Source organism: Prionailurus viverrinus, chromosome X (genome assembly GCF_022837055.1).
Source record: "Prionailurus viverrinus isolate Anna chromosome X, UM_Priviv_1.0, whole genome shotgun sequence".
Lineage (NCBI taxonomy): Eukaryota > Metazoa > Chordata > Mammalia > Carnivora > Felidae > Prionailurus > Prionailurus viverrinus.
In genome coordinates, this window is record NC_062579.1 from 12,002,004 (window position 1) to 12,029,171 (window position 27,168).

A 27,168-nucleotide genomic window follows, 5' to 3' on the forward strand; every position below is an offset into this window, starting at 1 on the left:
AAGGATACACAGAAATGGTCAGAAAGTGTAGGATATTACATGTCAATTACATAATGTCAACATTACATAACATGTACATGTCAACAGAACTGGGCAGAAAAAGTGCACGGTAACTGCAGACACACCAACTTGGCCATCTGTTAGGGTCAAGTCTTCATAGAACCACACGCACTAAACTTGCAAAGGGAAGACTATAAAAATTAAGTTAAAAGGCAAGACTTGGTTTTTCTTGGGTGTTTCCAGCCCCTAATCCCTATGGGTGGAAAACACTAGGAGCAGGAATGATACTCAGCACCACTACTGAGACCAGTGCCATCGAAACACTTGTTAAAATATTGAAATGGGTTGATACGTAGTCGATGTCCCTGCTCTCTCGCCACTGGACACCTCTTCGCACCTGAGCAACACTACCCCCCTGCAAAACTTCCACAGTCTACCTGCTAAAGGGTTGACACCGGGCACAAAGACCTCTGAGATCCTGCTCCAGCCAAGACCAACGTCCTTTTTCTGATCCTGTGGTACCTCATTGTTCTAGATATTAAATACTTTGAGTATCGCCCCTGACTGTAAGCAGTAATTGCCTCCGTCATGGAGACTACAGTTATATACAAGAAAAGGTTTTTTCCACAACTGATTAGGATGTACCTGAAGATTTGCAGGGTCTTGGGCAGCAAAGGTAGTTGTGTCGAAATTACTAGCATTCACTCTGATCACGGCCAGAGCCAAAGAAGGGGAGGTTAGAGTTATGGTCTTGGTTGAAAAATTCAGCTGTAAGCCAATGTCATCCACTATTTTTAGCAATCTGCAAAGATAAGTGGTAGTTCAAATTCAGCACTCCCACTTTGTCTTCCCCATTCTAAGCAGAATATGCAGTAACAATTTAACGAGTCATTATGAACCTCTTATGTGGGAGAAAAATACTTGGCTATAATTAATCCTGATAAGAAGTATTCTTACAGTTAGAGGGTCTCCTCTATGACCACATCAGTTTGCGAAGTCATACCTTTGGGCCAGAGGAGCCAGCAAGGCAGGTGGGGAATGAAGGAGTTTGCTGACATGGTTTATCATTTCTCCCGCGAGGTTAGGCTCCAAGCTGCCCAAGGACAGAGCCTTCTCCATCTGGGACACTTGGTTCTCAAGATCAGAATCACTGCTGCTGCTGCTGGTGTAAACAATTTCTGTAACAGAGAGCCAAATCATTTTATGAACACATAATGGAAAAAATCACTAACAAAGAAACACACATAGACTCTATGTCCTGTCAAACGTACGCCTAGGTATTTGCCCCAGGGAAATGTAAACGTATCTTAAGAAGACTTGTCCGTGAATTTTTACAGGGGCCTTTTTCATAACAGTCCCAAACTGGAAACTCAAATGTCTATCAACTGAAGAATGGATAAACAAACCGTGATCCATCTATATAATGGACAATTATTCAGTAATTAAAAGGCAGGAGCTACTTGCAACAACATGGATGGATCTCCAGTTCTCCAATGTATTATGTTAACTGAAAGAAGCCGGACTCAAAAGGCTACATATTGTATGAGTCTCTTCATATGACATTTTAGAAAAATCCAAAGTACAGGAAAAACAAAAGCGATCGGTGGTGGCCAGGGGCCACCCAGGGGTAGTGGACAGGAGTGGACTATAAAGGAACATGAGGGAACTTTGGTGGTCGTGTGGCTGTTGGGTGCTTAATCCAACCTCACGGAACTATAAAAATTTCATCTATCCATAGATCTGGATGAGTTTTACTGTATGTAAATTATACTTCAAGAAACCTAACTGGGGTGCCTGGCCGGTTCAGTGGGTGGAGCATGTGACTCTTGATTTGGAGGTTTGTGAGTTCGAGCCCCACACTGGATGTAGAGACTACTTGAAAAGAAAGTCTTTAAAAAAAAAAAAACAAACCTAACTGAACAAAATGTAAAAGCACATCAGTGTATTTAGTGTATATTTGTAAAAGTATAAATATACTTGTTTTTAATTTCTATCATGCGTACCGGATTTTACATGGATAACTAGAAGCTCTTTTTATGAAAAAGAGACTATTACGAAATTAGTAGCTGGACGACCAGCTGTAAGTTGGTTTTTAATAGTGCTTTTTAATTGGGAAATGATCCAAACCTGTCTGGCAACGAAAAAGTCTCTTAATTCCACCACCTAACATCCTATTTCTTATTTTGCAGATTCCCTTCTTATCTCCATCCAGGTGTCGTAACATACTCTTATAAACATAGTGTACCAACTCTTCCTTGTTGTGTTCTTTTCACTTCATTCCAGGCCTGGAAAATGCCCCCAGGTTTCCATCGAGCTGTTCTTATGCGCAGCTGCAGTCGGTGAGCTCAGGTGACTTATCGACTTAGCGTATTTCATTACTCCTCTCTTGTGGGACTGTCAAGTTATGTCTACTTTTTAGCTACCGAGTAATTCCCCGACACATCTTTCATATGTATGTCACTTGGCTTCTGTTGCGTTACTGGCTGAAACCCCAGCCCCGCCCACAGAAGCACAGGCACAGCAGGCCACGTTGCTGGCCTTCCCGGGGAAATGGTCAGGTGGGATTCTGATGGTCACCGGGGATGGCTTTGCAAAGGTGGGCATTTTTAGGCCCAGGCTAACTAGTTTACTGAAGCCCCAATGATTTTATAATTTGGCCTAAAATGCCCATATTTATAAAAACAAATTGAGAGAGCAGTGCAAATTCAAAGAAACAGCAAGTCCCTTGGCAGAACTGGCAGAAGCTTCCAGTCTCCCGGGGACGCTTGCACTGTGGGGGAGGAGGCGGAGACCACAACCTCCGCTCCAATCTCGTCACCGAGAACTTGGTTTTGCCTCCTACTCGCCGAAAATCCGAGGACAGTCTGATTCTGACTCACTGAATTGACCCTTCAGAGCATCCAGAATTCTCTCTGGCATCTTTCGCTCTTGCCTTTATCTCTTTACCCGTGAGCCTACTTTGTATATGGGGAGCCCTCTGCAGTTTCCATGGCATCCTCATGTGAACCACCATTCTAAACCTAGTGCAGCTAGTGTGGTTATTTCCGTCTTTAAGTCCCCCAGGCTGGGTCAGGAGGAGCTAAGTGGCCTATCCCAGATCGCGCTGCCTGTGAGGGCCCCTGCAGGCCCACATCTGTCGCTCTGTGACTGACTTTCAGGGCTGCAAAGTTTTTCTTTCTAAGTGGAATTACTGAATTTAATAGTTCAAAAGTTTTCTCTTCGCAATGTTGAAAACAGTGAGCTACCAACCTTTTGTAGGAGAAAGAAACCTGTAAAATAAGTCATCTCGGTAGAATATGCTAAGATCTATTCGCCTCAGGGCTATTTCTATGTTCTAGGAAAGCTCTCGATATCAAGCAGACATCGTAAAAAGAAAGGTCCAACGTGGTCTTACTACAGATACCTTGATTTGGCAGGCTGGCATCTGCCAGATTGTAACACACGTAGCAGCAGCTTGGATCCTCATATTTACCTGTCTCGTCAGGAGGTGTGTTGGTCGTGATGACATTCACAGGGACAGACGTGGTGGGGGAGGAAAGTGAGGATTTCACGGGTGGCAGGGTGTGGGAAAGATCAGTCTGGGGCAGAGGGGAAGAGACAGTTCCAGATTTGGGGGGCGTATCAATGGTAGGGCTGGAAGCAATGAGAGCTGTCGGCTGGGGAGAAGGAAGGTGAATCGCTCGTGTTGGAGAGGCGGGGTTCTGGGTTACAGGTGGATGGCTGAGAGGTTCAGCAGAAGAGAAGGCACCGGAGGCCTGGGCCAGAATGGTGGCCTGAGGAGCAGCTGGGGTGGAACCGCTAGAAGAAGAAATCGGTGGGCCATCTGGATGACCAGCAAGACATACAACAGGATCCTGCGGGTCACTAAAGGAAAGAATCAGAGAGATGCACGTGAGACCCAAATGAGTTAAGAGAGAGGCCCGTTTCCTCTGGCAATCATCCGACACCACCAAGGCGACCTGGCTCCATCGGGGACCTGCCACTCCCAGCCTGCGCCCCTGCACACCTTCTGTGCCCTTGCCACTGGCCCCCTGCCCCTGCCCCCTTCTACCACTTCCTCCCTGGGAGAGGAGTTAGCCAGGAGGGATGCTCTTTTATGAATTCCCAGTTCTGGTTCACTCAGTCACCCCTCCTCTCGGGGTCTTGTGCCTTATCCCCTATCATTCAGTTGAGGGGATCTTGTAACACTTCTATGTGCTCCTGGGGGAGGGGAGCGGTTAAATGCCTTTACCCAACTGTGGTTTTCATATATTAGGAATCTGTCTCTTACGGTTTTTTTAGATTTTACAAAAACGTGTTCTCAAAAAAGCAGAATCACATGCCCAAACTGTTCCTAACGTACTGAAAGGTTTTCTAAAAACTTAAATGCCAAAATATCATTTTCCTTTAGTGTTCAAATCCACATTGACAAAACTGGCTCATCATTTGTAGAACAATTGATTTGACTTTGAAGCTAAAGCACGTCCATTTCAAAACTACGTCCATAACAAATTCACACTCTTGTGTCAACTCAGTATTAACATGCGGTACAAAAGGGCATGGCATAAATTGAAAAGCAGCTCTAAATTTATCAATACCAAGAAAATGTTCTTCAAGTTTTCCCTGTAGTTTTTGTGAAGTACATAATTCGGTCAATTACAATTACAATCTTCCGGGTGTTGATCCATTATTAGAAAAATGTGGAAATCATTATTATTGATTTGGATCATGGAACTTATTTCAGCAAATTCTCATACTAGTCTTAGTGAGCCACAAGTGAGCCTTTCCTTTCCCGGAAACCTCAAATTTACCTCACTCATACACAGCGTGGTATTGGCTGGGATAGGTAAACCACACTGCCAGTTTTTTTCTTCGATTTACTGAATTTTGTTTCAAGAAAATCTTGAAGTGAGGTTAATGACACATAAACTTCTGTGAAACCGATGAACATAGGAATCTGTCTGAATCGATTTTCTACTGCTATACCCTGGCATGATGCTAACTGGCACACAGGTAGTGAGCAGGAAACATTTGCTGAAGGAAGAAAATGAATGAAGCTGAGGCCACAGGGGTCCCCAGCCTGTAAATCAGCCACGCCCTCAATGTTGCTTTAGCCCAGCGGTTTTCAACCTAGGCTGTGCGTGAGAATAACCCTGAAGACTTTTAAAAAATAGAGAGATTTCTGTGGCCTATTCCTCAGTGTGTGTTCTAGTTGGTCTTGGCGCAGGGGTGAGGATCCCAGGCCCATATATTTTCATGGCATGGAAGCTTGAGAAGAACTCGTCTGCTATCAACATCCACCAGTCTTGGGGTGGGAGGAAGAACAACCAGAGGGGGCAACAAACTATTACCTAGGGAAGCCTCTGATGGATCCAGTTTTAGCTGATGACTTAAGAGCACCAACTAGAAGATGTTCTTAGAGCCTCTCTTGGGCGAGAGGAAGAAGGAATATTAGGTTGAGGAACCCGAGGCAAGTGACACCCATAAAGAGAAATGTCGGCTCGGTCCAGTCTGGCCAGACACCCGGTGGAGGCCTCTCTACACAGCCTGACGTTCAGGATGGCAGTGGGAACAAAGGGGTGCCAGACAGTCAGAAAGGTGATGCGTCGAGAAGCCCTGGCTGAGGCTCCAGCTCTCATTCCTCTTGTAGGCAATCCACCCGACTTCTCTGAGACTCTGTTCTCTGAATTGTATACTCCAGCAACTCACGGGGCCAAGTCACGGCAAAGGTGCTTTACGAAGTATAAATTAAATTTCCTTCTTACATCTGGGGGTCTGCGGCAGCCAAACCCCCAAGCACGAGGGTTCCCGTTCACGGGGCTCCACCACGAAGAGGCTACCCTCTATCTAATTCTGCCCGCACTCCTGCTATTCGGAGCCCTCCGTCCGTTGGCAGAGGCGCACGGGGAGTGGCAGGACAGTGGTGGGCAAAGCCAACTATATATTAGAAACGTCAGAGCACTTCAGCACCAGTGCTGGGGCTCCTGCCCCAGACCAACTGAACTGGAATCTCTGGGGTGGGTACTGGTATCCATATTTGTTTTAATATGCTTCTTCACTGAGGTGTAGCCTACGTACAGTAGAGTGTACTAATCTTACATTTAGAACTTGAAGAATTTTGATATACATATACACCTGTATCATCACCGCCCAGATCAAAACAGAGTATTTCCGGCACCCAAGAAGACCACTTTGACACATCAGTAGGATTTAAAGGGCCCAAGGTGTTTGCAATACGCAGCCAACCTTAAGAACCAATGCATCGGAAAGACCCTGAGCCATCACCTAATTCTAGCCTAGTGGTTCTCACGTTTGGCCACACGTTAGAGTCACCCCACGCAGAAATTCTGAGAAATACAGAAGCCTGGGCTACACCCCAGACCAATGACATCATGAACCGGCAGCACTGGCTTCACCTGGGAACAGCACCAGAAATACAGAATCTCAGGCCTTTCCCAGACCTGGTGGATCGAAATCTTAACAAGGCCCTCTGGGACCGTATGCACAGTAACCTTTGGGAAGGGCTGATAGGACTTACTTCCTCATTTTACAAAGGAGGAACCCGAGACTTATTTCTGTTTATAAAGAAGCAACAGCCGGACACACAGCTCGTTGATGACAGAGCCCTAGCCAGACACTGAGTTCATCCTCTGCCCACTTTTCTGTGTCCTGCTTCTTTTTCCTAACAGCTCTTTGAATAGCAGCCATCAGAGGTCTGTGGGGCTGCCTCAAAAGAGCTATGGTATCTTCATCTGATCTAATACTTCTAGAAATTCCATCTCCCAAATGGGCCTCAACCCTCCAGCTTAATGGGGCATGTTAAGCCTAAAACTTAAATACTGTTTACTTTTTACTACGGAAAATGCTATGAATTCTGAAGTCCTTCAGCTATTCCTTGAGGTCCAATGTTTAATATATCCCAGGAATATGGCTCACACAGGGCAGAAAGCTACAGTTAGCCTTCTGTCCCCATTTAAGAAGTTTTACGTTGAAAAACGTATGTCCTTTTGTTCAAATACAAATTTTACCTGATTGTAATAAAGTATGGAAAATGCTGCAAAGTAAAAAAGGAAAAGGAAACAAAATACTGCCTGTACTGACAGCAGGCAGGCCAATCACTGGGAAACCCTGTGAGTATTTTCATTCATTCACTCCCTAGCTTTTCCTATGTATATTTTTAGACACCTGTGATCACGTCGTCCATAACTTTGGGGTCACCTGCTACTTTGGAGCGTCTGACTCTCAGTTTCCCTCCACTGATGTGGTGAATTTAGGGCAGTGGTTCTCAACATTGGTTGCACATTAGAATGACCAAGAGGGCTTTTAAAAACCTTAGTGCCTAGGCTGTGTCCCAGACCAATTAAATCCGAATCGCTGAGGGTAGGAGACTGGAAATAAAAGATTTTCAAAAAAAATTTTAATGGAATTAATTTTAGGCGTATGGAAAAATTGCAAAAATAACACAGTTGTGCATCCCCCTAACCCGGCTTCCCCCAATGTTAACATCTAATGTCTGGAATTGGGACCGAATAGCTATGAACATTTAGCATGTGACACAGATGGCATCTCAAGTCACTGAGAAAAAGACTTTTTAATAAATGGCACAGGATCACTGGCTAAACAGTTTGGAAAAGATTAAATTAGACCCGTACTTCACACCACACACAAGAATAAATTCCAAGTGGATTTAATGTAAAAAAAAAAAAAAATGAAACCATATAAATAGTAGAAAACTTCAAGGGTGAATTTGCCCATAACCTGGGCATAGAGAAAGGCTTTCTAACTAAGACTCCAAATCCACAGGCAATAAAAGAAAAGACTAGTAAATTTAGCTACATTTTTAAAAAATTTAACTGATGTGACAAAAACATAAAGTCGAAAGATAACTGACAAACTAGAAGTAAATATTTGCAACATGTACCACAAAGGGTATTAATGTCCCTAGTATACAAAGGACTCTTAAAAGGTGATCAAATATCCACTAGAAAAAGTGGAAAAAGACATAAACACACAATTAACAAGAAAGATACAAAAATGACCCCCAAATACATGAAAAACGTTCAAACGGTCCTCATAAGAGAAGCGCCAATTAAAAATAACAATGAGATACCCTTTCTCAACTACCACACCAGAGAAATTTAAAAATATTAGGACATTCAGTTGGTGAGATTTGTGTGTGTGGGGGGGTATGTCAGAATATTTGTAATACTCCCTAGGTGATTTTAACTTGCAACCAAGATTGCAAACCATTGTTTCAAGGTAATGGTCCAAACGGAAACTTGATACAAGAGAATAATGCATTTTGCCTAAAACTGAAAGCCCTTCTTCACTATCGATATTCCAAAATTCCTTGGCCAGCATGGTGATTAAATATTGTTGTTGTTGTTATTATTATTATGATTATTATCACTTTTAGGAAAAGGGTCAGCATATTTGCTACATACCATTGCAGCTTTTCTAACTCTTCCGGGGAGGAAGGGCAGGGTATCCTGACAGAACAGCAGCACTGTTCTGGAGGAGGCAACAGAAAAGAAAGAAGAAAATACACGGTCAAGGATAAGACAAGACAGAAGCTCAGATCCATCAAGGATTAGGATTCCTACACCGACTACATTTTAAAGAGCATTTGTCTGAAACATGATAAAATAAACGAGATACCATTATATCGACAATTATACATTCATACTCGGTGCTCGAAATATTTATTGAGTGAATAATTCAGGGGTGGTTATACATCTGCAATTATCAGTTGCTCTTCAGCAACTTCTAGGAATTCAGAAGTAAATCCATCCCGGCAGCAATCGACCAAACACTCCAAAGAGAAGTCAGTCCCCTTCTCTCAGTAGGGCTTGTTCTACCATGTTTTCAAATAAGGTATACTGAAACTCTATTGAGAAAGCAAGAAAAACCACCTTTTAGAGCTCTCTAAATACTGCCCAAGACTCATGTTTAAGTTTATCGATTACATTTTCAGTTTTACACAGAACACATCAGAGTCATATGAAAACAAACACGGCAATAAAGACAGAGAGAGAGAACTTACCCATCGGTCGAATCTTTACTCTTTTCAAAGCCACCATTACAGCACATATGTTCATTGTTTTATTCATTTTTATTGTGAATGTACAATTTAATGTGCTGTAAAGAGAAATATATTTATATAACCAGAATGTTACTAAACTGGAAACCGACCTACGTATTTGTAAATGTTTTTTCAAACTTGGGAGTAAGGAGGCACTGATGCTGCTAACTTGCAACGTCAGCCCAATAAGCTTGTGAAGACCCATGGCCTTCTACCATGAGCCATTTATACAGGTTTCCATTCACAGAGGTTGCAAACCAGAGACCCTCTGACCGCACACAGCTGCTGATTCATTCTGCCCGTCGTAACCATGAACTGGCAAAGACAAGCATCTTAACATCTAGCCTTAACCCCAGCTGGCTACTTGCCTAGTATCTGTAGACATTTGAATTTCTATCATGGGAGCCCTTTCACATACCAGCCCAGACGAACATCAAGGTCTCTTAAATCCAAAAATCTCTCTGGCAATTCAATCTAGATGATCAGATAACTAGCAATTTAAGACATTATCACTTTTTTTTTTTTTTACTTCAGTCTTGGTTTACGTGAAAAAATGTTAATGTTGCAAATAATAAAAAAGTGGTGAGTGACATGAACTAAGTATATATAGCGGATAGGGATTCAATCCAGAATTTCATGGAAGAATTGCCAGTATTTGTACCAGTGAATACCGTAATGAGCAGAAACTGTCATTTTCTAGGACTTTTACCCTCACAGAATGCTCAGGATTCAGGTGGCGAGATTACTGACCTACATGAGCCATTCACTTATGCAGCCAACACAGCCAATGGACACAATTTAAAATGATCATCTGGGCAACATCAAATAATTGTCAGGCAATCTCATATTCATCCCTGCACACACCTTTTAATTTCTTTTCTCTTCCTTTCCCATCTTTTCCTTCCCTCTCTCCTTTTTGTCCCAAGCACCATATTATGTTCCTTCTTCTCTGTCTGGCCTATCACTAGACTGGACCACTGGGAGCCATTTCTTGGTTATAGTGGTGGCCCTTGGGGCTAAGGACACTGATGATGCTCAGCGTCACAGAACCGGAGGCAATGGCCCAATACCACTCATCCCTCTGTGATTCATAATGAAATGAGAAGATGGATGTGACAGAATAGTGAGTGTTTCAAAGAATAAAAACATATATCCAAAATGTCATTAATATGTATTTATTTTAGAGGAACACATGTAAATTTGCAACCTAAGACTCCTCAATACTTTATTTCTCATGAGTAGAGAAACAATATGTATAAAAATATTAAAAATGACTCACCTTTGGGCCTCTGCTGTAGCACACACTATAAAATAAGTCTGAAACAAACAAACAAACAACATATATATATATATATATATATATATACACACATACACACACACACACACACACACACACACACACACACACATATATTACTTTGACAGTTGAGAATGTCAGACAAAACAACCCAGGACTAATCACAGCATCACAGAATCTTAGAACCACAATAACCCCCAAGGATCATCCAGTTCACATTCCTATCAGATTCCTGACGCATCATCAAAGCTATTCAGGGCATAAAGGCTCTACTTGCATACTTCTACTGTCCAGGGAACTCACTACCACACAAGGGAGCTCATTCTGGAGCCCTCATTTTAAGAAACTTTTGGTTTTACATGAAGGAAAATCTACCCCCTTGTAACAACTATCCATTGTGCCCAGTTCTGATTTCCGGAGTAACAGAACTAGTCTACTTAGTGTTTTTCACATGACAGATTTGGGGAAGTTTGAATACATTTTTCCTCAGGAACGCAGATCCATGCTTTCCCCCAAATAGAACAGCAACTACAAACAAGGTATAGGATGTACTGTGATTACCTCACTTAAGGTTTGCAGGGTTTTGTTTAGCTCTGATCGCCTGTGAATAAAACGAGAGAAAATGACATGAAGGAGATCACTGGTGATGTGAAATTCAAAACAAGTTAGATTTTTAGCAATTAAATTAAGCCTATGGTATTTATTGCCTGCAGTGTTCGCTTTGAAGTAACACTGGGTATAATGAGATTCCTATGTGAGAAAAATAAATTATTTCTATGACAAGGGAGACTGACCAGACAGAAGCCGTAGAAGTTCTAGCCAACAGCAAGATATAAATTACGGTTGAACAATCTTGTTACTCATTAGGCTGCTGCAACCCCCAGGCAGCTTCTTCTGGCAGAGGGCCAGAGAAAGAACTGGCCCGAGGGCAAATTTCTGAAAGGGGTCCACCACTCACCATGGGCCCCTGCAACCGCACCTCTCATTTGCACCTCTCATTTCTTCCCTCATTTCTCCCTTGTTCCCTCTCCACCTGTCCCCACCTGCCCTCTAGCACTCTCCAGCACCCCCTTCCCCTCCTCTCCAGAATTTCCCTCTTTCCTCTCCTGCCATCCCACTCAACAACACTTTTATTTCTTCAGTGTGGGAGAGCTTCACGGGAAGTTGGGACAACTTAGATACTTAGAACATCCTTTGGTACCCTGGACAGGTCACGTTCATTGTAGTGATTGTACCGTACCGTTACTTGTTTGCATCCTAGGTCTATCCTACCAGACTCCAGATTTCTGGTTCTAAAAATTGGCCTCATGCTGGAACCACCAAGGGAACATTCAAAAATACCAGTGTCTGCGTCTCAGCCCCCAAATACAGATTTAATTGTTATAGGGTGTGCCTGGGCATCAGAATTTTTTGAAAGCTCCCCAGGTGATTTTAATATGCAGCCAAGGTAGAGAACCACTGTTCTAGAACCAGTTTTCCATCATCAGAGTTGGGTTTATCCCCAAGGCCAAACACATAGTAGGTGCTCAACAAATGCTTCATGGCTTTAAATGAACTCGATATTTCAAGCCTAGTAATTAAGCTGTATTATAAGTATGCAAAGCTGTGTTCTATTTATGAATCTGTGAGTTTAAAAAAATGTCTTATCACTATTGTTTCTCATCTCAAGTTTAAGATACTTCAAGGGCATTGATATCTTCTGCTTTTTATTTCACATATATACTATACTTTGAATAGCTAGGAAAGTTAGATTTTTCTCAGGAGGTAAAAAAAAAAATAGGCATAAAGGACAGGAATATCACCTCTGCCCATCCCGCTTTAACTGTTTGCCACTATAAACTCAGTAGAGCCCTAGAGACGTTTGATATCCACCAGGTAGGCTCTGGGCCTCCTCTCCACCTAGGCATCGCTGAATCATCAAAAGCAGCCAGGCCAAAACGCTAACTGAAAGGAAGACCCTTAAGAGGACCTTTGTTTCCTTTTGTTTTGACCTCGGAGAGGTTTTTTTCCTTCAGGGTCGTCCCAGATAGTCCCCAGAGCTTTGGGTTTGTTTCAAAAGTTTATGAAAACCTCATTTGAGAGGTAGCAGCAAGGTTGAGAGAAGACGAATTTTGTCTCTAATGCTGTTTCCCTGCACGAGGGTGAACACATGACGTTTCCCCTCCCAGTGACAGTCAGGTAAGACTGTCTCTGGGCCTGACATTTTGACCTTTTGTCTAACGGGGAGCATCCATGTGTAATGTATTTCTCATTGTCTGTGCTTGTCCTTATAAGCTGCTATCTACCTAACAAAGAGCTCTCTCTGACTTTTGGATGACTGATGTTTCCCGAAAGCATGAACAAACGGTATACCTGCCATCCTACCTTGAACTCTTTCAACCTCTCTGGCTACCAAATCGTATTAAAACTCAAATACCAATTCAAATGGAGCTCTTACATACTTTCAGATCATCAAAGAGAACAGCCTCATAAGGATATTAGGTGATGGCCAGTGACTACCAATGCTAATTTGCTAAGAACTCAAGAACCAATTCTTTATAACCTTCGGGTCTATTTCCTATTCTCGGTTTCCAAAAGTAAAGGTAGCTCAACAAGTATCTTTCCATCGTTGATGTCTTAACTTTTCAATCAAGCAGCAGATTACTCACTTGAGTTCACTTAGAGACAGGACTCCAGATAAGGTGCCATTAGCCAGATTTTGATTCTGTAGAAGCATAAAATCATTAAGAATATAACAAATACTGTTGTGTTTTTTTACACTCTCTAACAAGAAGTTGTTCTCCAGTTTCGTTGGCCACCCAAAGAACTACACCCCAAAGACTGAATGCTAACTGCTTGGAGTATTACCTAGCGAACGATCAAATCCATATTGACTGAGCTAGTTTTTGTTTCTGTATCTCCTTTAAAAATATTCTGAATCAGCAAGTCTAATGTGCTAATTAATTTCATTATTCCAAGGGTTCCCCCAAAAGAACACTAGTAAAGCTCTCCACAGGAAAGGTCCCGGAGTTAAGTGAAAGATCCCAATGTGAAAAGGGAAACTTAGTAGCAGCCATCACCCCATTTGTAGCACGTAGCCCATTGCCTGGCACATAGTAGGTGCTCAGGAAATATTCACTGAATGAACAATCTACATTTAGCTGGGCTCCTCTGAACCAATCTAGGTTATGGGAAGTATATGCATCTAAATCCCCCATGGGGTGGAACGGGATCAGAATCAGAAGACTGTTCTTAGACCCAATCCATTTCTTATTGCTAGAAGTTTCTAATATAATTTTAAAATTTAAAAGGCAATAGAATTCCATCATATCAACGTTCAGCAAGTCTAGTGAAAACCAAAATACAATTATTAAAAAAAATACCATGATTATTATGAAGTCAAACCCTCTTGACAAAGCCAGTGATTCAACAACACATATTTTATTTAATTTTGGTCATAAAAATAAATATGCCAAATACCATAAATAAACTGTACCTTAAACAAATCTTTAAATGCACAAACACTTGCTTTTTAAGTTAGCAATAAAAAAAAATCTTTAAAACGTACCTGAGTAACACTGCTTTCTTCATATTGAAACATTATCTCACCTCTAAAAAATGCTAAAAATAAATTTTCAAAACAAAATTTGAGACTTCCATCCTTAGGGCTTAAGGATTACTACAACACAGGAAAAGGATTATCAAATTACTTTATAAACGGTTTCATCAAATTCTTTGTAGGTACTCACAGTTACTGTCTTTTCTAGCAGAAAGTTAGTCAATGACTCAATTTTCAGAAAATGTGAACTATAAATTTTATGTGGGAATGCAGAAAGAGAAAAAACTTGTCTCCTTGTCAAGAAATTCTAATCCTACATGCTTCTCATCAGAGCTTTGTTTCCCATAAAGATACTAACTGGGGGAACTGTGGCTCTAACATTAAAAATCTTTTCGGGCTGTTTTCATTGCCCAATGAAGGAGGGAGGGGAAAAGTGTTTTTCAGCAATTAAGCAATCTTGTGAAAGTCTATTTATTCCTTGCCATTTTGGGGTGTTTTTTTTTCCCCTTTAAAATATAGTACCAAATGCAATCTCTCTCCTAGGAACAAAGTTGAGATTTTGCTCTTGAAATCTGAAAAGTGTGCAGGGAGAATCCTTTCTTCAGTGGAATAACTCCTTGTGGCTTTCATTCGAGAAACACCAGAAAACTCTACTCTTAAAATGCTCACTTTGGGAGATACAGAACCCATTTTAAGTCGACCTGTTTCCTACAGGGTATACTCGGAGGAGCTCAGATTCTATCGGGAAAAAAAAAAAAGAAAATAGAGACTCCTTAACGGAAGCATGTTGTGTGCACTTCATAATCTACAGAGACAGAAAACTGGCCTCGAAAGCAGAAGGGCAAAGAGGCCATAAAAACTAGAGCAGGCGTCAGCTACCTTTTTCGTGAAAGATCAGAATCTGAGGTTTTGTGGGCCATATGTTCTGTCAGAACTACTCAACTATGCATGAAAGCGGCCAGACCCTATGTATGTGAATGACATTGCTACGTTCCAATAAAACTTTATTTACTAAAACAGGCGGCAGGCTTTATTTAGACTATGAGCAGTAGTTTGTCGCCTCCGGAACTAGAAGGTTGAACGCTTTCTCAGCTCATCTTTTGTAACAACCCAAAGTACAACTGATTCTCATAACCAGGTTGGTCCGCTTTCACTCAAAACAGCTGACAAAGGGGGCACCTGGGTGGCTCAGTCGGTTAAGCATCCGACTTCAGCTCAGGTCATGATCTCATAGTTCGTGGGATCGAGCCTCACATCGGGCTCTGTGCTGACAGCTCGGAGCCTGGAGCCTGCTTCGGATTCCGTGGCTCCCTCTCTCTCTGCCCCTCCTCTGCTCATGCTCTGTCCTTCTGTACCTCTCAAAAATAAAATTAAAATGTTAAAAAAAATTAACAAAAAAAAAAGAATGACAAAGCCACTAGTCCAGGGATTAACCAGATTCATCCATTCTGGCCACTTTTCTACCGAGAACCTCAACTTCTGCATACTGATATCGAAATCTCACTTGATGCAGTGCATAATTATTAAAAGTAAAGATACTTGACATATACACAGAATTACTCATCCATTTTTGAAAAAATTCTTAGCTCTTAAAATTTATTGAGCGTGTGCATGTGTGTGCGCGCCTGCGGACAGCCACAATTTCTCTCCCTCACCCGTCCGTTCTCCAAGTCCATCCTCCGGTCTGGTGGAAGGCGTGCTGAGTTTCACAAATGTGCTGGGAGCACAGCGGTGGCAGAAAAACCAGGAAGCCACCACCTTTTGACCCTCAGCCTAACTCTGCCTGGTCGGCTCCCAGTTTTTTCAACAGCCTCCATTTCCATTAAGGAACTCAGACTGGAACCTGCAAGAAGTGAAGGTTTCTAGTTTCTGGCAGGATATCATGGAATTTCTGGTGCCAAAAAAGTTGGTTCCCTGATGAGGCTGTTTTCACCAGACACTAAAACAAATGGTCAATTCAGTTGCTTAATTGGGGAAAACATTACTCCAACCAGCTTCCTGGCATCTGTTATTCAAGATGACCAGTTTTTTTTTTTTTTGACTCAACGTTCAATTTTCAAAGTTATCAAACATTATGTAGACACAACACTAAACTAGACATTAGTCACCAGTCCAAAACACAGATGAAGCATAAAAATAATGAAATTATGGAGGATTCAGTAGAGTAGGGTAAGCGAAGATGCAGGGAAGGAGGGAGAGAGAGAGAGAGAGAGAGAGACAGAGAGAGACAGAGAGAGAGATACACAATATATGAAAGTGAAATGAACCTAACAAGTTTTTCCCCCTTAATCAAAGCCAGATAATATTTTCCTACTGTATTCTACCTGGTACACCCTATCAGCAGAAAGCTCATACGAGGAAATCTCACATGCACACAAATAGAAAATGTTTGTGGACCATTCTTTGAATACAAAGTTTTCTTGTTTTCCAGCACCATTCCAACCTTAACTCATTTTTCCTGAAATTGTTTCCTATGTTTTTCAAACACATTATTAAACAGAACAAAAAGAACAGACTGAAAGGAAAACATTCCCACAAGAATGGTTTTTGAAGACTTTAATATTACAACATACTCCGTAACCTTCCTCTTCTCTCTTCTCACGATCCAGGTCTGACCTGCCACACCACGTGTTTATGTTTTTTACATCTGCTTTCATTGGTTTTAACAAGGAAGGGAACCCAGAGAGCCAAACCGACGTGAGAAAAATGGTTGTTTCATTCCTTCTGGCCCATGGCAGAAGGGGAAATATTCCCATTTCAAAAATAGCGTGTTCTCAAGAGATTTCCATCTTAATTTTAAGAAATAGTGGACAGCGTGGGCTAAAGATGGCAAAATACACTATGGACACTACTGGAATTAGCATCCAGTTAAACTAGGTGGACGTGAGGTTTTCAACATGCTTAGGAGAGCAGTTTATTTTATTTTCGGCAAAAGACGACACCCTGTTTCTAAGCTTTCACTACTTAATATATTCGCAAGCCAACCTTAAGGGCATTAGTTATGGATTTAAAGCTATGATGAAAAATAGTTGGTGTGGACCTTCGTGTTCTCATATGAAGTATATGTGCTGCCGAAGCGAGCACATCGTGTTCTCATATTAAGGAAGCTAATCTATCATCTCACTAAGCAATGGGAAGATAATTTCAGGCAGATGTCAAATTTGCTTTTGTCTTCATTTGGGACTTCTTAGTAGCCGGGCGGTACGAAAAGAGACAGATCAGAGAGATACACATCACGTACTCAACAGGAGAAACACAAACCTTTGCTCCCCACGGGGCGCATTCACCTGGTAGCGTGTAATGTACATAAGCACTAACCTGAGTCACTGCAAATAGATGACAAATTGCAGACATTTCCCTGGGGTTTGACTCCTGCAAAGAAAACACGACCCAACCGGTTAAACATGTCATCAAGAGAATTCACAAATGTACATATCAAACGTGGACCAAAAATATGCTAAGTTGGCTACAACTGGCTGGATGAATTCCACAAAGGCTAAAGAAATGAGCTTTCGTTTCTTAGTTGGCCAGCTCCAGAACTTCCTTCTTTACTATCGTTCAGTATGTCACTCACTGTCTGATCCCCTACTCCTCCCTAAAAATATTTTTGTCCCATTCCAAATTAATCCCTCCCCTGTCCAATATAAAAAGAACAGTGTGAATGCAAACCCAGTACAGAGACTTTAAATGGAACAGCCCTTACTCAGAGATCCTCCTTCCTTTCCTGGGCAGGGGAGTCCATGAACACTCTAATATTTCCTTGTGCAAATGTATGTAAGAAATAACACCAATGTCATGATGTTATTGCACCTAGGCAAAAACGACAAAACTCAAAAACTATTTGCTGAACAACTACCGTATTCGACAGGCTTTGGAATGTTGCAGATACAGACCCTGCCCTCAATGAGCATACAATCTAGGAAGCGATACTGGCCAGAAAATAAACAGTTATGGGGGGCGCCTGGATGGCTCAGTCGGTCAAGCGTCCGACTTCGGCTCAGGTCATCATCTCACGGTTCGTGGGTTCGAGCCCCGCGTGGGGCTCTGTGCTGACAGCTCAGAGCCTGGAGCCCGCTTCGGATTCTGTGCCTCCCTCGCTCTCTGCCCCTCCCCCGCTCATGCTCTGTCTCTGTCTCAAAAATAAATAAACATTAAAAAGAAAAAAAGTCATAGTGAAGGCAAAATGGAGACACAGCCAGGACAACAAACTATACAGGCATACAAAAGAGGCAGAGATGAATGGGAGATGAAATAAGCCACGTGAGAACAAAACATTCCATACATATTCACCTAAAAAGCACTTTCTTCTTTGGTGAAAGGAGACGGACATCTTCTTTGATTTGAAAAGAGCTCCAGGTTTACTCCCCTAAAAATCTTGCCTTCATTAATTTCATCCTTTTGGCGAAGTATAAGAAAACCACAGCAAATGTGAGGGGCAAATGCTCGTCATGTATTCAGCAAAGTGCCAAGAGGGAGAGGTTGTTACGGAGTATTTTGCTGTCCTTGTTAGGTCTGGTTTGGTCAGAATTAGGTATGCAATGTCTGATTGCTATTTTACCTCCGTTGTGCTTTTTGGGTGCTTAATTGTTTCTGAAGAGAACAACTCTGGACACAGACTAAAATTACAACTTGTGTTTAGTGCATGGGAAATGGTTTCTGCCAGGGCGATTTAGTTGGTGCACAGGCATCACCCTTCAACTAAGAGTTGTGATTCTGGGGGCAAACTGAATTTAGGTGCCAAAGGTTATCTGACGTGTAGAATTCTATACTGTTTCACAGCTACGTTACCCACACCAAAAGATAAAGATTTCGACTTAAGTATACCTGGTTGAGATGGTGGCTAGTAATGCTTTCAGTGTTCTCCAGAACTATGGGTCTCGTCCCCACTAAACGTTACATTCTATCATCTCTCATCTTTCTCTAAATTTTAGTGGCAGCTTCGTTTCCAGGGGCGTGTGTCTTGGGCTGCTCGTTAATCTTGAGAATTTTCTTTCCCATTGCTAGGGCTGTTATCTGTAATTTCCCCCAAAGTACACAGCCACTGTTCATCCTTTAAGTCATGAACGAGACAACTTTGTAAAGGGTCAAACAGTAAGTATTTTAGGCTTGGTGGGCCATATGGTCTCTGTCACAACTACTCAACTCTCCTGTTCGCTGTATTGGAAATTCACCACAGATAACATGTCAACAAATGGGCATGGCAGTGTTCCAATAAAACTTTATTTACAAAACTAGATGGTGGGCCACAGTTGCCCCGTAGGCCGTAGTTTGCCAACCCCCGTTTTAAATCAACCAGAAGACTTTGTTAAGCAGATCAGGTATCCCTACCCTTGCAATCGGTACTTAAAAGCATATCCCTTTTTTGATTTCAAAAGAGAATGAGGTTCAGTCCTCTAAGAATCTTTCCCTCATAAATTCTATCCTGTTGATGACCACTAACACCAGCCCTTTTATCTCCCACGCTTCTTAACCATGTCAGAGACACTTGTGTAGTCTTTTGCCTTTATCTGCATACGTGTTCAGGTTAGTTATCTGTTTGTTTGCCTTGTCTCTCCCCAAGCGAGCAGATTCCTAAGGGTGGGCATTGTATCTGATCATGATTACATAGCCCCAAACGCTTAGCACGACTTCAGGTACCCAGAGCATGAATAGGTAAACATCTATTCATTAAGAACAGATTGCATTTTTAAAAGATAGGAAAAAAAGAGAAAGAAAACATAAATACCAGCCATGTGTTTAATTTTACTTTAGTTACAAAAAAGAAAGTCTTGATATTGATAGTAAGTCATACCTGATGCATTGAAGGTTTTTACTATAGTGATTTTAGTTTTTTCTGCAAAGAAGCAATTTAAATATTAGAGCAGAATTGTTGCTTGTTTTTAAAAAACAATTTGCCACGAGTATCATTTTAGTGAAGTGCTAAGAAAATCACACTGTTGACACCTTTGCGACGCTACTGGTCATCCCAGCAGCAGAATACATGGGAATCGCATACACAGATCGTATAGCCTTGGAACAGGGTGGGGCTGGGATTTGGATTCCCATGTTTACCCAGTTATTTCACACCCATTACACCCCCCACTGCTTGTGTAATTCTACTGCACTTTCCATGCGCTGCTGCTAGACAAATCAACGTGGACTTACACTTCAGATAGGTACAATTAAGTAAGTCACTTCGAGTGGCACGTTGTAAAGAACCGGTGATTCAGAGTAAAAAATGAATGGAAACACAAGATCTAAAATAGTGTATGCTCTACAATCAAGGGAGTGTCCTGCTATTTTCTTTAGGAGCTAATAAAATATTATTGCCATGATAGCGATAAGATAAAATTATTCTCAAAGAGGTTGAAACGATCCAACTACAGTTGTCCAGCAGGCTCACAGCAGACCCAGGACAGAACTGTTCAAACCACAGGCAAATATTAACACACTCAGAAGAAGCAAACCTTAGAAATGTGTTCCCAATGCACTTTGGGGACATAGTCCATGGTTCATTTTTCAGATAATGGAGAACCAAGTTCAGAAATCCTTGCTGTAAGGATGGCCAATTAGAAGAGGTGTGTTGGGGCACAGATTTGCAAAGAAGGTCTGTCTCCTAGGGTGAGTGGCAAATTCTGAAGAAAACACAAAGCTCAGGTCTTGGAGAAGCACTTAAGAATGATGACATTACACCAACAGTTGCAGAAACCTCATTTGTGTTATGTGTTACATTGATGAGTTTCCGTTTCACTGTCACTGACCCATGGGCAATGGTTGGTGGTAATCAATAGAGGCTGACGGTATTTTGCATTATCAATAAGAATCTTTTAAATACCTTATTTTGTTTGCCCTGATACTTTCCTTCCCAGAGCAAGCAAAACACATCTGTGAAATGAACTTCCGGTTTTAGTAACAAAAGTGCTTTTGGGGAAAAATGTTCAACCTCACCAACAATCAAGACTGTAAAATAGAACCTAAGGAATTGAAAGGTCTAATAATATATGGCATAGTCTCAACTCTGAGCAAAGGTACAGTGACACAGACATTCTCATTCACTGCCGGCACGCATGTTGCTGGGTACAACCTTTCAAGAAGGTAATTGGGCAACACGCAGATCGAGGACCTTAAAATACTCATCATGCTAACCCATTAAATCCAATCCTTGGAATGCATCCTACAGAAATCAGGAATGAATGTAAGATGTTGACACAAGGATGTTCATTGCAACAATTTCTATTAAAAGAGTAGACACAGCTTTAATAATGTTCAACATATGGTACGCAATGGAATGTTATCAAGTCATTAATAGTAAGGGGCAGTGGAAAATACTTAGAATTCAATATGAAGTCAAAAGGGCAAGACATAAAATTCCATATAAACTACGACAATTTTGTAAAAGAGATAGATATATACACATATGTGTGTGTGTATATATGATACATGTATATATGATTCTGAATGGAAATATACCAGTAATAGTCTTAAGAAAGTAATATTAGAGATGATTTCTATTTTTTTCTTTGCATTTTTCTATATTCTCCATTTGTTACGAGCTAAGATACATTACGATTATAATTTTTAATGTTATTTTAAATGGAGTGCTATGGCCGTAACAGTTTGGAAGTTCAGGAATGTGATAACACCAGAATTACTGTTCAATGTCAAAGTAAAACGAGTAGTGACTCAACAAATGAAGGCACAGGAAGTGGGCAAGGAGATAACCTGTAGCAACCCAGAAGACTGACCACACAAGCGAGAAACCCAAGAAGGCAGAGAGGACAAACTATGCTATTTAGAAAGAACTTGATATTACCTGTTTTGTTTAAAGTGGATAATACACTCGAAGTAGCATCTGAAATAATGAAAGAGAAGTGAAGCCTAATTATTGACATGATTAACAAACACGTGCATTGTCTAGGTTCCTTAAACATTTCACTTTTCCCCAAATCCTAGAGAAGTTAGAGAGTTTCGCGAAAGCCAACCGACACTACCAAACGTATTTACTGCTCACCCCGCCACACTGTCCATTCTCCAACCCCCAGACACCATTCCTGAGCAAGTATTCATCCTTTTAAAATGCATTTCTTGAACAGAGGTGATGTGTCTAAAATAGAGCAACACTCCTATAATTATTAGATTGAAATAATCCCATTTATGTTTAATATTTTGTCCCTGTTTTACTCCATTATAATAAAAGTCCCTACGGGATACGATGTTTCCAGTTAATACCAACTTTAAGATATAGCCCTGGGGATGCTGAATGGTACACTCTTAGGAAGCAATCTTTAAGCGATTCTAGTTTAACGTTAAAGTTCTTGAATATTACATTTAAGTAATTTTTAGAAACGCCTCATTTTGACCTGTTTCACTGAAAATTCCGTTGAAAATCTGTTCTAATTGGTATTTCTTTAAATAAAAATCATTCTATAATATATTATTCTGGATGCAACTTTAGGGGTTTCATGAAAAGGCATGTATTACATTAAGTAATGTATGACATTACTTAAAAACCCACATACAATGGATTCAAAACCCACTGCCAAAGGCATTTTGAAGGTGTCCTTTCACTGTCAAAAGTAATTAAACATAAAAATGATAATATCTAGTCCTTCCCATTAGACCAAGTTTGAATTTAAACCAGTTTCGATCAGCCTGAGCTCCACCTATGATTGCTTAGCTCCTTAACCACCAACCACATGGTGCAAATTTTATTTTAACTAAGTAAGGGACTGTGTAAAGCGTTGGGTTTTGACTGCACAAAAAAGGAGGCTGTCTACCCACAGAGTGGGGGGCACAGAATGTGCTCTCCTGTCCACCTCCCTCCAACACAGCCCAGTTCTCTAGGATGATGAAGAAGGCCGGTTGTTGTTTTTTCATGTCAGACTATTTAAAATTGATACAGTCGTCTGGAAAAGGGCTACCTTTGAACACTTGGGTGTTCAAATCCAGGCCGAAGCATACTGAAGTCACTGGATGTGCTTTTCACATTTAAACAACCTGCCATATAAAATGTGCCGGCGCTGTGTTGGAGAGCAAGTTAAACAGGGCACTCAAAATGCGATCGATATTTCTCTTCTTTCACAGAACGGTTAGCGTGGGAGGGGGCTGTCCGCCCTCCGTGACAATAAGGATATTTTCATTTAGCCAAAAAGTTTCAGTTGTTCTCCACGGTCGATAGTTTTGGGGGTTTGTTTGATTTGGGGTTTTTTTGTTTGTTTATTTGAATATAAAAACCTTCAACAGCACTCATTATACTTTTATTCACATTAAGTGTTATCAATTTTCACTTGCTTCAGAAAAATTCTTACCATTCAGGCTTGTAGTTTCAACCTCTTCGGCCCCGAGGGGGTGGGTGGGGGGGAAACAGTAAAAAGGTTTAATTAAATCACAAACTTAACAAAGTGGGTGAAATCTTGGTTTGAATTTTTTCAAAATCTTGCCTGCAGCAGTACCATTGGAGTAGGGGACAAAACCAACAAGAGATGATTCAGCTGTAAGAGGGAAAATAACAACAAAATTTTCTAGTTAATACTTTGCAACAATTATTTATTGCATTTTAAAGGAATTAAAATTTTGAGACGAATTATGCAAACAAGCAGACAACATGCTCTCAGACCAATGTGAATCTGCAAGCCCCATAACCACTCGAGAACATACACTTCATCAGAGAATTGCTGAGAAAGAACCCAAGAAGTGAAAGGCGCACAGCTGTCTCCTTTTACAGATGAAGAAGTTGACACCTGCTGCCTCAAAGCCTGCTCCCACCTATTGAGTCTTAAGGAAATAAGTTCAGAGACCACAGCAAAATATGTGACATACTACTTTCAAATCTTTTCAGCCAGAGAATTCTAGAAAACATTTTCTACGTTAAATATTTGTCAAACTACAGGGGCGACTGGGAGGCTCAGTCACTTGAGCGTCCAGCTTCAGCTCAGGTCATGATCTCGCGGTCCGTGGGTTCAAGTCCCGCGTCGGGCTCTGTGCTGACAGCTCAGAGCCTGGAGCCTCCTTCTGATTCCGTGTCTCCCTCTCTCTCTCTCTGGCCCTCCCCTGCTAGCGCTCTGTTTTTCTCTCAAAATAAAATAAAGACATAAAAAAAGTAAAAAAAAATTTGTCAAACTACAATTATGAAACACAGCAGCAGATCGGCTCCATTCTGTTAAGAGTGACGCCTGGCAACTCTTCCCACAGTGAATTGAGGATTAAAAAAAAATCATAAAAAAATAAAACAACATCGCTATCACTCACCACTGTACTACCTAATACAATTTCCTAGTAAGTTATTTTAAAATATGGCTGCCACTAAGACAATCAAGTTATAAATTTCCCGTGGAGTACATCCACTTACGCTAAGAGGTCAGTCTACTGCATACATTTTGCATGTTTAAATATTAAAAAGATCCGATGGCTTCACTCGTACAGTATACACAGGAAAAGTAAACACAAACATTTTACAAGTGATACAAGCTCTGCAGTAGGCAGCCTGATATTCAGCCGGTGAGGACAACATTTGGGTGTGTCGAGGCGCTTGGCTGGCCTGTCTGTGTCAGACTGCTCATGCGCTGGCTGAAACACACACACCCTGTCTGTCTTACATTATTGCTTCCATGTTTTGTCATTTGCTACATTTTTTTTTAATTACCAAGGATATTTCTTGAGAAATAAGACGGTTCCTGAGCAAACAGATTCAAAGTGTGGATATGGAATCCTTTGCTCTTGGGGAAAAACAAAACAATGCTGTTTTTCAATTAATGAGTACTAATTCTTCTGGAAGTTGATGAGTGGTAAGAAGAGGCCTGTGGGCACAAGCACCTGTCAGTTCCTGGATGTGCACGGGCTCTTACATTCCGGTGAATGTCACTCTCCCGCAAGGCACCCAGAACCCAGGCTGTGACTGGAACCAGTGGGTACCTCCAAAGCTCCATACCCCATATTTCCATGCAAACAGGATTTTGCTAAGATATGACCATGATTAAGTCTGATGCCGGCTATTGAACTAGAAGTAAAATACAGTGGTTCATTTTACCCTAGCAGCTTAACAGCAAGGGGGCAAATCGGTGCAGTGAAAACAGTTTGGGCTTTGGAGGCTCGCAGTCCTGGGTTTGAATCTTTGCCCCATTACTTAGTAGTTCATAATAATGATAGTTATTACTTATTGAGGGTTTACTCTGTCAGGTGCATAGGTCATCTCATTTCATCTTCACAACTACCCTATGAAGCTGGTACTATTACAGTCCCCAATTTATAGATGAAGAAACCGAGGCACAGAAAGGTGAAGAAACTTGCCCAAAGACACACAGCTAGCAATGGAGGCGAGAGGCTGGTGGCTGAGTTCAAACACAAGTAAGTAGTCTGGCTGCCCAGAATGTGCAAACATGAGCAAGTTTTATCCTCTCTGACCCTCAGTTTCCTCATTTAGAACCTGAATATATTAATTCCTATACTGCAAGACTGGAAACTGAATGAGATGTCTGAAGACTCCCAAGCATGTATATATATGTGCACAAGAAGTAACAGCTATCATTATTAATTTTTACTTATTTTTAATTAATTAATTAATTTATCTTGAGAGAGAGAGTGCGCGCGTGTACAAGCGGGGGAGGGGTACAGAGAGAGAGAAAGAGGGAGAGAATCTTTATTATTATTTTTAATGTTTATTTATTTTTGAGAGAGACAGAGACAGAGCGTGAGCAGGGGAGGGGCAGAGAGGAAGGGAGACACGGAAACCGAAGCAGGCTCCAGGCTCCGAACTGTCAGCACAGAGCCCGACACAGGGTTCGAACCCACAAACCACAAGATCATGACCTGCGCCGAAGTCAGACACTTAACTGACTGAGCCACTCAGGCGCCCCATGGGAGAGAGAGAAGCTTAAGCAAAGCAGGCTCCATGCTCACCGCTGAGCCCAATGTGGGGCTCAAACCCACAGACTGTGAGATCGTGACCTGAGCCGAAATCAAGAGTCAGACACTTGACTGACTAATTCGCCCAGGGAGCCCTTAATTTTATTTAAATTAATGAACAATAGAGCTCATTTTGATAACACTAAGGATAAAATGTGAGTTGACTCACCCCTTACCATAAAAGATTGTTCTACAACATAGGGTATACCAGAAAGAACACAGGAGTGGGAGGCAGAAAAGCCATGTGCTGCCTGTGCGTAACGGGGGCAGGAGGCTGTGTGACCTTAGGTAAGTTAGTGGGGCTTGACGATCTCGTCGACTAAGGGATGGGACTGAACCACTTTATCCCTGAGGTCCAGTTCCAGCTAGCAGTCTCGAATGTGGGTTCTATTCCTGGTTCCTGCCACGACGGTCTAGTTAAAATTTTCTCTTTATTTGCCTTCCCATTCTGAGGAGTGCTAAGCCCTCAGAAGCCCTTTGAAAAATATTTGTTCAGAAGCGAATGAGGAAGTATATTGAAGAGAACATTGCGCCCCTCAAATGTAGGGACATTCGGCAGGGTTATGGTCTTGATACTCGTCAGGAGACCCGTGAACTAGACCCGTGAACTAACAATAACGTTGAAGAACCTAACCAGCTACAGTGATGAAAACCCACAATTCATCCCGCAGATTTGTCCATAAATGTGGGGGCATCAATATGCCTGTCCTCTTGTCTACGTGTGCTATTGGCTTTTCAGGTGCAGGTTTAATGACAGAATGTAATTAACCTTCATGGAAAAAAGCAACTTTGCTGTATCTGACTACGTGCCATATTTCATGGAGAACTTTTGGCATATTGTCCTGAAATTCCCCAAAGTCAAGAAATAACGGTCTTACCAGATGGTGATAACAAACTGGAATTATCGGCATTCTCTGTTGAGGAAAAAGGTGATTTAAAGTTAGTCTAGTGTGTGCAAGAATTTGTAGACGAACATCTTTAATGTAAGTGAATGTAAACTGACTTACAAATAGCTACCAAAAGAGGGCAGTATATTAATTTACTATTATTTTCAACAGCCTCATCAGTCCTTCTCTTCAAATCTCTACAGACACATCTCTGGCGAAGCAATTCTCTAACATAACTGTTGACGGTGCTCTCTATATTCTGTTACATAATGATTTAGTGCATCATAAACTGACAATGATGACTAAGAACTTCAACTGTTGGCTAATATTCATTCGAATTTGTAAAAGGAAAGGTATCTATGTGCATAAACTAAACTTCCATTAACTGTTTCTTTCTTATGTTTTAATTTAATTTCAGTATTTGAGAGAGGGAGCACAAGTGGGGGAGAGGGGCATAGGGAGGGAGGGAGAGAGGGAGGGGGGAGAGAGAGAAAGAGAAAGA

At 41.4% G+C, this 27,168-nt stretch overlaps 1 protein-coding gene across 3 annotated transcripts in view; it reads right to left on the minus strand.

Moving 5' to 3' along the window:
• Positions 1 to 27,168, minus strand: part of ADGRG2 (adhesion G protein-coupled receptor G2) — a 137,619-nt gene that overhangs the window by 32,619 nt on the left and 77,832 nt on the right. For 2 of the 3 annotated variants that reach the window (XM_047843578.1, XM_047843577.1), the window contains exons 4-18: positions 26,658 to 26,693; positions 23,331 to 23,369; positions 23,187 to 23,210; positions 21,692 to 21,730; positions 19,691 to 19,732; positions 17,218 to 17,271; positions 13,909 to 13,961; positions 13,010 to 13,065; positions 10,923 to 10,962; positions 10,341 to 10,378; positions 9,023 to 9,117; positions 8,424 to 8,490; positions 3,473 to 3,864; positions 1,004 to 1,178; positions 646 to 802 (exon numbers count right to left, since the gene is read on the minus strand). In XM_047843578.1, the coding sequence (XP_047699534.1) occupies positions 646 to 802; positions 1,004 to 1,178; positions 3,473 to 3,864; positions 8,424 to 8,490; positions 9,023 to 9,117; positions 10,341 to 10,378; positions 10,923 to 10,962; positions 13,010 to 13,065; positions 13,909 to 13,961; positions 17,218 to 17,271; positions 19,691 to 19,732; positions 21,692 to 21,730; positions 23,187 to 23,210; positions 23,331 to 23,369; positions 26,658 to 26,693 (1,307 nt within the window). The remainder of the gene's footprint in view (positions 1 to 645; positions 803 to 1,003; positions 1,179 to 3,472; positions 3,865 to 8,423; positions 8,491 to 9,022; positions 9,118 to 10,340; positions 10,379 to 10,922; positions 10,963 to 13,009; positions 13,066 to 13,908; positions 13,962 to 17,217; positions 17,272 to 19,690; positions 19,733 to 21,691; positions 21,731 to 23,186; positions 23,211 to 23,330; positions 23,370 to 26,657; positions 26,694 to 27,168) is intronic. The other variant, XM_047843580.1, reaches the window with a different exon arrangement.